Source organism: Hoplias malabaricus, chromosome 8, assembly GCF_029633855.1.
Source record: "Hoplias malabaricus isolate fHopMal1 chromosome 8, fHopMal1.hap1, whole genome shotgun sequence".
NCBI classification, from domain to species: Eukaryota; Metazoa; Chordata; class Actinopteri; order Characiformes; family Erythrinidae; genus Hoplias; species Hoplias malabaricus.
Window position 1 is genome coordinate 34,483,593 of NC_089807.1, and position 13,316 is coordinate 34,496,908.

At 36.8% G+C, this 13,316-nt stretch overlaps 1 protein-coding gene across 1 annotated transcript; it reads right to left on the reverse strand.

Annotated features, from left to right (window-relative positions):
* Positions 1-93: 93 nt before the first annotated feature.
* Positions 94-12,895, reverse strand: tm9sf3 (transmembrane 9 superfamily member 3). Its single transcript, XM_066678196.1, has 15 exons — positions 12,677-12,895; positions 8,140-8,335; positions 7,477-7,599; positions 6,446-6,606; positions 6,241-6,318; positions 5,981-6,112; positions 5,595-5,761; positions 4,462-4,556; positions 4,085-4,215; positions 3,262-3,401; positions 2,901-2,969; positions 2,668-2,814; positions 2,423-2,506; positions 2,194-2,270; positions 94-2,021 (listed from the first exon to the last, which is right to left on the reverse strand). The coding sequence occupies exons 1-15, from the start codon at positions 12,770-12,772 to the stop codon at positions 1,954-1,956; spliced, it is 1,764 nt and encodes a 587-aa protein (XP_066534293.1). The 5' UTR covers positions 12,773-12,895; the 3' UTR covers positions 94-1,953.
* Positions 12,896-13,316: the final 421 nt, after the last annotated feature.

A 13,316-nucleotide genomic window follows, 5' to 3' on the forward strand; every position in this document is an offset into this window, starting at 1 on the left:
ATAATATTGGGTAATTTTCCTTACATTTTAGTCAGAATATTTTAAATATATAAAGAACAGATGCTACTGCCATCACACCATTCTTTTATTCTATTGATTGAAAAGTGCAATTACAGAGAAAAACTTAATTTCCAAAAGAACATGGTTCCCTTTTCAGCTGTCTTGAAGAACTGGGGGAATTAAATCACTTAGCCAAAATATGGATCAAAATTTTCTTTCACTTTTTCAAATTCAAACCATGCCTATATAACCTCTGTACATAAACATTGTTTATTTTTATTTTATCCTTTTTACAGCACAAATTTTAATATCATGTTTAAAATGTCCGTTCAGACATCAAAGTTCATGACATGAGGAACCAAAAAATGAGCCAGAATTTGCGGTTCCAGAGGTCAGAAAAAAAGGCTTTGCCACTTCTCAGACATCTTTAGTTACATACCGTATTTACACAGCAGAATGAAGGGGGGGAAAAATAAAAATAAATTTTGCTGGAGTGCCGCTGTAGCACTTCCTGTAGCGCAATGAAAACATCTAGTAAAGTGTACAATGTCACTCTTTACAGTACGTTTGCAAAAACTGAGCATGTGTCTGACATTCACAAAGTTGGTTCTGGTAATGGATCCAAAGTTAGTATGAGGGCACTGACTGTCCAGCTGGAGGAGAGCCATGTAAAGCTTGAAATCATAAACGTAATAAAAAGTTAAATCAAATTTAGCCTCTGTTGAATATCTCCTATACGAGCAGCACAAAGCACTTGACAATGGGGAGGCAAACATGTGTCAGGAATCACAAATAAAAGAAAGCCAATACAAACTGAACTTCATACAATTAGGTGAAACTTCATGCAATTACAGGCAAGATGTAAATGTGCTGCCTACCCCAAGCTCAGGAAATAAACAAGAGAAAATAAAGATAACCAAAATCTTACAACTGAATGACTTTTAAAAAAACAAAAACAAACAAACAAAAAAAAAACACCCTGTAATAAATCTGTACAACCAAAATACATTTGGGATCTACATCTACAGTTACATTATTAAGGTTATATACATGTTTACCCCATCCATATATTATCTTCACAAGCAGACTTCATTCAAACCCCAACATTAAAAGTAAGACTAAACCAGAAAATACAAGATCACCTCAAAACTACCAATTGGAACAATCTGCCACTCGAACAACACTTCTCTCAGATGACAAGCCCCACATTAATCTCATGTCCTGGGCAGGGAATCGTGATAAAAAGTTCTTTTTGACCAAAACTATTTGTCTTCAGTCAGCTGATTTCAAATATCTAGTGTAAACTCTGGGAGAATATGGTGGTGCTACAGAACAAGTCTGGCTACACTGAAGATAGTAGCCTACACCAAGTTTTGTAAGGTGGAAACAAACATCCAACATGGATATTCTGAAAACTTGAAGTATGTTACTCTTGGTGATTCAAAACAAGTGATTAAAAACAATACAACAATGGCATCACAAAACTTGGTAATACAAAACAGACAAGTAGGAGCATGGACACAAACCCAACTCTCCAATATTTTCATACAATAGAACAAAGGCTCTCAATACACTTTGGCCTCTTCACTGAAGAGAGCTAGACTATTCCATCGATAAAGGTCTATGTTCACTGGTGATGGGTGGGACAGATTTATCAGAGGACCAAGGTTGTGGTTTACATTTTTCCATTTTTAAGCTGCATAAATTCTATGCATTTGCTCCAGAGGAAAGAAATGAATTGTTAAAAAATAATAATAATAATAAAATTTAATGTTTATTTCATCTTCCATTTTGCCTTTGTGTACACCATTTTCCAACCTTGAATTCACCGAGAAAATGGAAAACTAGATTTGTACAAGATAAGATCACAATCTCTTCTTGCAAAAGAAACAAAGACTTGTGCCCGCCACTGCTGGGAAAACGGCAACTGATCACAGCTCTGCTGCAGAGATGCTAGTCAATTTTTACATTTGTGTAGATCTTCCTCACGAAGGCACTTGTACCCATGTAACCAACAGCACCTGTTAAACCATTCAAAGAAATAAACTTATAAACTCACACAATTCAATATTTCAGAAAGAACTTGTTAATAATCAGTCATTTCAGCTGGCAGTCTACATATTGGTCATGCAGGCATAATGAACAGATAAGATAAATAGCTTAGTACTGATGAATGAATTTTGCTATACGCACCGCACATTATACCCAGAGCAGTGCTGAAGACAGCCATGTACCCAAAATAGAACGATGTCTGAAACAAGCCATACATCCTGCAGAGGGGAAAAAGATTAACCGTCATAAATGCTGTTTAGGTGTCCAATCATATTACAAAGAGACTTAAATGATTGCATTTCTACTCTAATAAGCACATTTAGCACCATGCAAACTTGTATGGGAATAAAAAAGCATTCATTTCACTTACTTGGTTTTGAAGAAATAGTAGTAAAAGGAATACATGTAAACATAAACTGCAGTGGAGGCTGCAGAAAGGAAGCTTGTCCATTGCCTGTATTAAAAAAAAATGAAATATTTGGTCAAAATCTTATATTTTAAAAAATGTAACCAGAAGAAATGGAAAAAAATCCCCACATTCACTAAAGGGTAAAATTTTAATTCCACCCACAAATGGACAGACTAAAGTTATTTTTATAAACAAGAAATGCTCACCATCTGTAGTCTTCAGCATTGAGGAGGAAGTATGTGCAAACTATGGTTACACATACAGTCACGATACACAAGATCACCAGCACAAGCATCATGAAGCCATACACATAGTAAATCTTGTAAGCCCAGAATGAGGTGAAAATAAAGTACCTGAGGATAAGTAAAGAACAAATCAATATTAAAACAGGCCATTCATGAATGAAACTCAAAACTGACTGAGGAAACTCCCCACTTACATTTCAATGAATATTGAGCCAAATGGCAAGATGCCACCAAGACACACGATAACAGCAGGTTCCATGAACCTGAATAAGATAAGGGGACATTTTTTACATTTTATACTGGTTTACACAAATATATTTACAGCTTGTGTGCAATAAGATACACTGAATTCTACAAATGCCATTTGTACATCATAGACAACCACATACAACATTTCAGACCCAGGATATATAAATGATTCCTGTTCACAGACAAAAAAGATACTATTTCTCCAGCAAGGCTTAGAAAATTTCCAGCAAAACTTTCACTTTAAAGATAAACAATTTACAGTATGTTCTCTAACAAAGGAAAAACAATTCCCCAGGAAGATCATACCATTTCTTCTCTGGGATGGGCCTGGGCACAGCATTGACCCTGCAGGGAAAATTGGGCTGACCAGAGAGATTTCGACCCAGGATCGTCCCAACCAAGTTCAGTGGCAGAATGACAAAGAAGCAGATACAGCACACTGCAACCTGGAAACAGAATCATACTGCGTCACAACTGTTCCTCTCAACCTCATGAATGTCTGAAACATTTCAGATGACTGCAGTGAATAATAGATCAAAATCCACATTGACGGAACTGCAGTAGCTTCAGCTGACATAGTGAGTAGTCTCAACCTCTGATTCAGCAAAATAAAACACTGTATAAATGAACAAAATCACAAGACATATGTAGCTGATAAAATGTTATTGCAGAAGTAATAAGAAAATATATTTTAGCATACGTTATCAATAAGAAATGTTAAAAACAAATATGAACTAAGTAAATATAACACACCCAAATTATCAAAAGGACTTGAAAATGAATTTATATTTGAACATGTACAAACAGAAAACTGTAGTTAGAGACCTAAATATATTGCTATTGCTAAAGAATTGGATTAACCTACATACAAAACCCTGTAATCATGTAATCACTGCTTAAGTAGTTCAAGTAGATATACATGTAGAAATACAAAAACCCCAATTGACACTGTTTTCATCATTAATTTGACAAAAGAATGTGCAATGCAAGGGCAAAACACAATGTTTTTCTGGAGCTTTTCCCTTGTGGATAATGTATTGATCACTGCAGTTAATGCTAGCTCTCCAACAGCAAATAGAAAATTAACACAACAGAGTGTAAATATTTTCTGCACTGGTTAAGCACTCACCATAGTACCAAACGGAATAGCTCTGGAGGCATGGTAGTAGATAGCGATGAAATTAATAAAGAAGGCTGTACCGCAAACCATCGCTGGGATCAGGAAAGCTCCAATAAACATCTGCTTTATCCATCTCCTTCCTGTGCAAATACACACAAAATAACAGTGACACTAAAACAAACACTCTACAATAACAGTGTAAATAACAGAGAACACTGGCATTCATCCTAAGGGGGTTGTAACAATATAATACAATATGTTCTTCTGTGATGATGTGTAGATCAGTGCCTTATATATAGCATATCTTATAATATAGTACTATTTATGTTGCAGTTCAGACACTGAATTAAAATTATACATAGATATCTAAAGAGTTAAATGCTTACCGCCTTGTTTTGCATACAGGCTTCCCCCAAAATAACCATTTACTGGGGAAGTGGCAGCATACACAAATATTGCTGTGCTTAGCATGGACCCTCTCCTACAAAAGAGAAAGAAAAAAAATCTCAGTATATCTGCATGTCTTGTAACCATCAGCTATACTAGAAGATCACAGTACAAAGACAGATAGTATCACTTACACAGTGCTTACATAGTGGCAGATTTCACCAAGGCATCAGTAAATGGCCAGGGATATTTTATGACCTCAGAGAATCAGGAACGGGGTTTTAAAGGACATTCTATGGATGGTGCCACTGATATATTACAGCATCCTCATCACTGCACTCAGACACTGGAAGCCACACAGACTGCAGACTTGTGACACTGCCCCATTGGTCTAATTCAAATCACTTCCAGTAGCCACCCAGGCTTTCCTTAAGGCTTTATGTTTCAACGCAGGCCCTACACATAGCTTACACAGGTGCCCTACACAGTAGGCAGCATTTACACTTGTGCGTTGGTGTCTGCTTTGCTCCATAGATACACTGCCACAACACCAGGGCTGAATCTCAAACATCTTCTGCTACACTATGTAGTAGATAATATTGTGGTGTAGTATAGTTTTCTAAATCTCTAAAGTGCACTATTTAGGGAGTAGGGCATCATTTGGAACAGAGTTGTTTAAATGTAGTTCCAGGAAAGCAACAAATAGAGCAACAAAAGTCACCTATTTTGTATTCCCGCTTCTCATGAAAACCACAAGCGTCTGTATTTTGCCCTTGTTCCAACTTTTATTCGTTCTGTGACATTAAAACAAATGCCTGCCAATCTCTTGCCATGAATTTTCTGCTGTCACAGTTGTTGTGGTCTGTGCTGATTCGTGTGTTGATGTGTGTCAGGCTACGGTATAGGTGTGGCATTGGATTTGCATCAACAGGAGACCTACACATTGCGCATTTTGTAGGTTTGACACAGAAGCATAAATTGGCATTAAGTAGTCTCCCATCCAAGTACTGGTGAGGCCAAACTAGCATATGCTTCTGTGGATATGATTGTACTAATATTCAGATGCTATGGTTGCTGGCAACAAAGGCTCTAAATCATTTTTGAACAAGCACTGCTTTTTTTCTATACTTACTCAGTGTACAAATCCTCAAGCATGGCCACGATGATAACAATGAGTGATACAGAGAAGATTTGGCAACCAGAGCCAATAAGGGAAGAGAAGATCAGTGGATGGCTGGAGGGCCGGAACACATCACCATGAACTTGCTTCCACCCATATTCATCCCCAAGATCTCTGTCCTGTATAGAGGTTATTGCATATGTAAAACAAGTGTAGTAACATCAGAAATCCGTTTTACATTAACTTTCAGGCATTGCTATTTTCTGCCCATATTTCAATGAATCATCTAAACTGTATCCAAAAACACAACTTTATGTATATTAATTAGATAAAGTAAAATCATGAAGATCTTGGCAAGGAATTTGCATTACCCACTTAGGGAAACTTTCCAAACTCACCATGTCATCCATTTCCTCCTCTTTGCTGTATCTGGCATAGTCTTTCCTCAGGGTCCTCATCAAGATCATGGACACCAGACCCACCAGGAAAATCACCATCATAAAGGAGTTAAAGATTGAAAACCAGTGAATCTAAAATTAGAGAAGCACATGAGTTAATATGGGTTTTATTTTAATATGCAGTTTTCACAAAGTTTGACAGTTTCCTCAGAATAAATATCTAAAAATCAACTGTCCTTTTCAAAATGTAATGTGCTTACTCTGTGCTGAAAGAATGATGGATCAAGGTATTTGTCAAAGCGATCTTCAAACTTGACATCAGATTTTTTCCACTTCACCTGCAATAAAGGGGGGTTAAAATGTTACTTTATCAGTAACTGCTAAAGAGAGAGAGAGAGAGAGAGAGAGAGAGAGAGAGAGAGAGAGAGAGAGAGAGAGAGAGAGAGAATATAATTCTGTACTCACTGAGTAAGACATGGCAATTCTTGTGTTTGGCACAAGCTTGACTTTCCCATCACTTGTCAAGTTAACATCCACAATCCTGTTACCATTAAAGCCAATCTCTAGCTTTTTGTAAGTCCAGAGATAATGATCCTCCCCATTCTCATCAGCCTCTCCAACGATCCCTGAAATATAAACAAGTCCATTTAATAATCTTATGATACCTTAGTTATGACAGTGACACTAAATTATCGCTTCTAAAAATAGAGTTTCAGAGAAACTCCATTATGAGTGTTGATACATAAAAGCTAATTTCTGCAGACTAAAATGTCAATTACAAAACATGGAAAAAAACATCACATTATAAACATCAAAGTACCCAAAAAAATAAATAAAAGAAATAAATTAAAAAAAAACTTCTTGTGGTTTTATGGATGCCAAACTGGTTGGAGACAACACAGTACTCTATGCAAGAGCACAGCAACACCCAGTATTACTGGAATGGGCCTCTTATGCTGTATGCAAGTTAATCCTTCATCAAGTCACAAACTCAAGAATGACTGCCGTGTCATACAGAAATCTCGCTTCAACTCAAAATCTGTGAATTCCTTCAGTATAACTCTCTCCCACCAATTTTACTGCTCACTTTCATTCAGATAATTTGTCACTTGTGGTGGAGCTGGCATCCAGCTTGTGTGTCTTGGAATGTTGTAGGACGTGTCGAGTCTACCACAATTTTAAAACAATTAAAATAATCATACAAACTGAAAAATTCTGCAACATACTGCTGCTCCTCTCACACTGACTATACTGCCAGGCACATGCTCGCTGTCAGGGTAAACTAAGTGGCATACGTGTGTATGCACATCACTTTAGATCAGATTAACTGTAGCATGCATGTAAACAGATTTTCATCAGATCATTGAGTAGAGTGTATATATTCAATCTCAATCTATATTCAGAATGAATTCAGTTGGGTTGGAGATAATGACAGCATATAAATATAGTTACAAACTCAAACCCTGCTACGAATGAACAATGAATCATCTACTCACCCCATATAGGCAGGTCATCGATGTACATTTGGTACCAGTAGTGGTTCTTGATGGCATAGACAAAGGCATCTCTTTTGCTTTTGTCTAGCTCAATTTCACAGTATGTCGTCTGCATTACTTCCTCTGTGAAAGAAAAACCCAATTACCTTTACGGAAAAATTCTTAGATAATCCATTGTACCCATAAAGAAATTTCAAATTAATTTAATTTAGAAATGGGAAAACCGTCAAACTTTCCACTCAAATAGTGGCAGTGTACTCAGATTGTATGAATATAGCCAGATATGATCTTGTAATAAGAAAGTCTGGGATGAATATTGATGGGAAGGTAGATTTGTAAGCAAAGTGAACTTTTTAAACAAAACGCCCACACATTGTCACCAACCCACCAAAAATTCCAATTAATTTATTAGTGATTTATTATCTAGCTTGTTTTTGACATAACGTGATTTTTTTTTACCTGAGTAGATTCTGGAAGAGGCATTACCATGTTTATGACAGAATTGGCCATAATCCAGAAACAAAATGTAATTTTAGTCTTTTAAAATGAGACAAAGTCTAAGATTAATCACCTGCCTATTATGTATTATGAAAAAGGGTAATGTGTAAACACAGGTAAAGTGCTGAGTAAATACAGTGGGTATAAATATAGTATAACTATTACCTTTAAATTTTATGTCTAAGCCACTGAACTCTAGCTCCACTCCTTGCAGGGCCTCCCCCAATGTCTCATGGTAGTGGCTAATCGTCTTCTTATCGCCCACACAGAAGGGCAGGGAGAAGTACTTATAGGTCTCCTGTCTGTTGTGGTAGGGTCCCACTGTGTTCATCCACAGAACCACCTCTTCTTTGTCCATGTACTGCACATAAAAACATGGCTTATTAAAAGCTGCTCACCAGCAACACTCATAAGGACAATACAGGTATGCAACGTGATATTATATTTGGAAAACTGTAAGAAAATATATTTTCTGTCAAGCCTAGGCATTTCCACTTCCCTATTATGTTCCCAAGTCTATGTGTCCCCTGACACTGTCAAAGAACCTGCAATACTGGACCGTGTGTGACGCCAAAATGCTGTACAATGTAGAACCTCTCCCATTCTTTAAACATCTCAGAAGGAATGTCAAAGGTTTCATGCATCCGCCTCAATGTGCCACACCTGCTCACACAGTGACGTGTACTTTCATACAGTAAAGTGACAGACTCACTCCCTATATTATAGTATTGCATAATTGTCCCTTCTCTCAAACATATTTTATTTAAACAGTGAGATTAACTACCAAAATGCAGGATTTGCAGGAAGACTGCTGAACAGACCAGTTATAGTTAAACTGTACTGACAGATTTGCAGAAGGTAGAATATGGTTTGAGATGATCATATGTAACCCCTTTTTTCAGATTTGCAGCAAAGGGATATCCACATCTGTTTCATTTTGCATTGTAACACAGTTAAAGGCCTCCTACCCAATGCAGACAGTAATGCATCCTTCATTCTGACAGCTCACACATCGATATGTCAAACACACAGAGCAACACAGAATAATCAGGCTTTGTGCACATTGGAATTAGGCCACATAAATGGGTTATAGTCATTTTTTAATGAAAAAAAAAAGAGAAAAAATAAATATATTAAAAATAATTCAGTTTTACACATCAAAGGTCCCAGCTGAATTAGACTTACTGTAAATAACTTCAGCTGCTGAAAACTAAACAGGAATTTATCTCAAATGTGGGTATCCAAAATATTGCCTAACATAGTAATATAATGCAAACTTAAAGTTTCAATATTTCATAGTTCATGAATATAAATGAGCAGTGAATTAATAATCTCAGAGTCACACTAACAGGTTAGTTACTAAATAAATTATTTAAAAACTGCCAATTTGCACGAATGCCCCAAGAAATCTAAAATAATAAACTAACTACGCAATATACTGGATATACAGGTTTGCCGATGACTGGTTTTGTTTAAGTAATATTGGTTAACCAGCTTCAAGGGATCTACCCTAAGGCAGGAGTTTAGTACTTAATCTGAAACACTGCAGGAGCCACTACTTTTACAGATGACACGATTTTGGTTTGGACAGGCGAGCTGTATTTATGTTCTGTCATGAAAGGGTGAAAGGAAATTGAGCTCCAGAAGAATTAAGAAAGAGACACTATCATTTATATTTTCTATTACAGCACTTTAAATAGCAAATGAGGTTAATATAGTAAATCAAATATGACTTAATGTAATTTTAGCTCCATCAGATAATCAATTAATACAAGAGAATACAATGCCTGATACGTACAGATGTGCAAATCTATGCCGTGCTGGATTCATATCTGGAGTTTGACAAATTTTTTTCCACTGAAAAATTCTATTTCTTAGATACCGAAAGTCACTCTCATATTACAATATAAAGTTAAAAAACTGATAATCATCTATACTTTAACAATAACAGTGATTCAGTTTTTTTTTGTAAACAGAAATATTGAAAAATTATTTTTCTATTGCAACATGTGTGAGTAAAAGTAAATGTCAAGGAGCATCTGTAAGCTATAATAGCATTTCTTTTCAATGACAGGGAAACATATTATAGGTTAATATTTTCCCCCACCTGCTTGTACACAAAAACATTAAAACTCAAGATATTTTACAGACATCCGCATTCAGCAGAATTTTCCCTTGTAAATTATGTAATGAATTATTCTTAGAAAAGGAATAATTCAAAAAATGAATTGAAAAGTTTAATAAGTCCTGTACAGTTTTCTGGTAATTTTCTTCATTCTTCCATCTCAGATACACTGCTCCATCACCTGGGGGACTTCTCTAGTCAAAAGTGTTTTCAGTGATTTATAGTAGTTGTGCTCTGTATGGTATTTTGCCTCACATGCATTGCCCAAACACTTCTATCACCTTGTCAGTCATTGATAAGGTATACATACGAATTTCTTGGCACTGCACAACCTGAGAAAAACCTTCTCAATAAATAATCTAAAAACAGAGATTGGTCTAGAATAAAATCTTAAAACCACAGTTAAAAAATGATTGATTAATGAACTTTTCTGTTTGCCGTTGTTTTTTTTATGTTGGCCAAATGTTCCAAAAGCAGATCCAACATATCAGCTGTTATGTCCCAGAACTGCAAGGGCATTTAACTTTATTCAGTGAACTTACATATATTCCCACTAAACCCAACACACTGATCTATGGCAAATAAACTCTGGTGGTAAACCAGTGGTAGCACAGGTAAATGACCACCTAAGCAAAGCAGAATGGCTTGTTACTTCGTACTGCTGAGCCACAGGTGGACATAACTGGTCTGAATGTAAACAATACAATCCTTTGAGATAGGCAGATCTCTGCCAAAATTTCCTCTCATTGTGGTGTGCTACACTGATTAAACGGGTACAGAAAGTATCTCTAGACTAGATAAAGCGTCTATAGCATGTTTTAATAAAAACAGATAAAAACATTTTTAAACTACTGACTTTTCATTCACTCACTTAGCCCATGTGGCAATAATATAAATCTCCACTCAATTACAGACATCTGAGCCATGACACCTTCAACTAACAAATACATGCAGTTCAAACATGGACATCAGCAAGTACAGCACATGGTAGGTGAAAAAATTACTTCGAGGCTCCTTAATCAGCAAAAGTGTGCATGAGTGCCAGACAGGTAAGTGTAATAAAACACTTTCCATAAAGAAAGAACACAAAAAGTCTTTGTATGATCCCCCTGGTTTTAGTTACGGCAATACAATATATCTGACTAGTTCACGACATAAAAAACAATCACAATGTTTATATAATGTACTGTCCACATATCTCTTCTATCCCAAGAAGCATTACACAGACTTGAGAAATGAGCACACCACAGTCTAAATTACACATGATTTTATACATACACACGTACATGTGTATACAACATGCATTTTCATCTATTTTGGCTTCTTTTACTCTGGATAATTTATATTTGCTCCATCGCACCTTAGTTTTATTTAACTCCTAGGTAATGTCCCTTTTTTTGTTTGTTTAAATGTGATGATGTATGTGCTCACCTTGTCTGTTATACGCGTGTGCACTCAGCAAGAATAATTGCTTCTATAATAAAGATGGGTGACAAAAAGGGTCTGGTTCTCGGGGACTGAAATAACTACTAAAACCACATTCAGCACAGGACAGAACCACACTAGGCTCCAAACAGTGTCCTCACCATACACACCTTTAAATGCATAATTATGACCCTTTTAATGTCTCTACTACAATCCGCTTGTTGTGTGGCTGTAACCGTAAACTCACTGATAGATCACAATACACTCAGTGTTGAGAGCGCTGTGGTTTCGGTGAATACAGGACATAGATCACTGAAGGGAAACGGATCAGTGCTCTAACTTGAGTAAAAGTCAGCAGGATCTAACACCCAATTAGTGTAAATGAAGCTTACATAAAGCTGTAGAAAAAAAATAAAATCAACAATATATAAATCTTGTTGACTACCCACCACTCTACCTGCTTTTTAAGAATTACTGTCTGTAAAAATGGACAACTAAACTGGTCATGAAAAAGTGACCCTTCGTGCTGCTAAGCTATCTCGACTGCCGAGGCAGGCCTAAGAATCGGGTACGTATATGTGCACAGGCTAAAGTTGGCTTGTTTTTCGCCAGTTTCTCGTTTGAATTTTCCGCTCCACCTTAAACGGCGCAGCACGACAGAGTGTAACCGATGCATGATTTAAGGTGGATCGGACAATTCGATTAAAAAAAACTGGTGAATAAAAAGCCAACCTCGGCTTCGCTGCAGACGGACATGTTCACTAAAGCTAGCCACCAAGCTAAGTGCACATTTGTCGATTTTTATGTGCTTACTTTGATTAAATATCTCACAAGCTGCTTAATGTACAGATACAATGGCTGTATTCATCTCACTTTGGCCCAAGGGAGCAAGTAACCGAACGCTTGGTATTTTCACACAGCTGACAGCATTTAGCAAAAATTAGCCAAGTTACCGTTTGTTACCAAGGTCCGAACCACGTCGCTTCAGCATTCTGAGAGAAAATGTCTTGGATAAAAACAGTATCGTGACAATACTGGGTATGTAACTGTATATAAGTGATATTTAATCCCTCTTTTTCATACATTTTGTCCACAGTCAGGTTAAACAGAGATAAAAAAAAGCGCTCCTCGGCCCCAAAGCGTTTTTCTTACCGTGTGTTCATGCTCGTCTGCTCGCGCCGGCAATAACAAACTCATGAGAGGCATCAGAAGCACTGCCGCGACCCTCCACCTGCACAACCTCGTCATTTTTTCGAGGAAAGTCTGATTCTGGGATGTTATTTTATCTTTTCTGGAGCTATCCCACCTTCCTCCTTCCTGCTTCTATGACAGTGCTTGGTTCAGGATGCTCGAATACGACTGCTTCTTGGTGACAACTCGCATTCATCGCTAATTGGTCAAAGCCTCCGGTACCAATACGCTCAACCAATCAGAAAGCGCAGCGCTGAAGGAGTGTTGAGTTTTGGAACGGCGTTCACTCAACGTTCCGACACCTTCAGCCACGTCATCCAAGTGCGTTGCAGGAGCGGAACTACAGTACATGTGATAGGGAAGAGGGCTACAACTCATTTATTTATCTGACACCATATACAGTTTTCCAGACAATTTTTACACATATACACATTCTAATACATTATTAAAAGGTATTTTAATGATCGCTTGCCCCTCCAAAATAGACAAACCTGGTTTCAGGAAAAGTTGAAACGTGTATTAAAATGTGATTATTTATTTCTGTAGAACTTTTATTTAACTGGCAAATGCATAAATAAAATTTATTTACAATAACTATGTT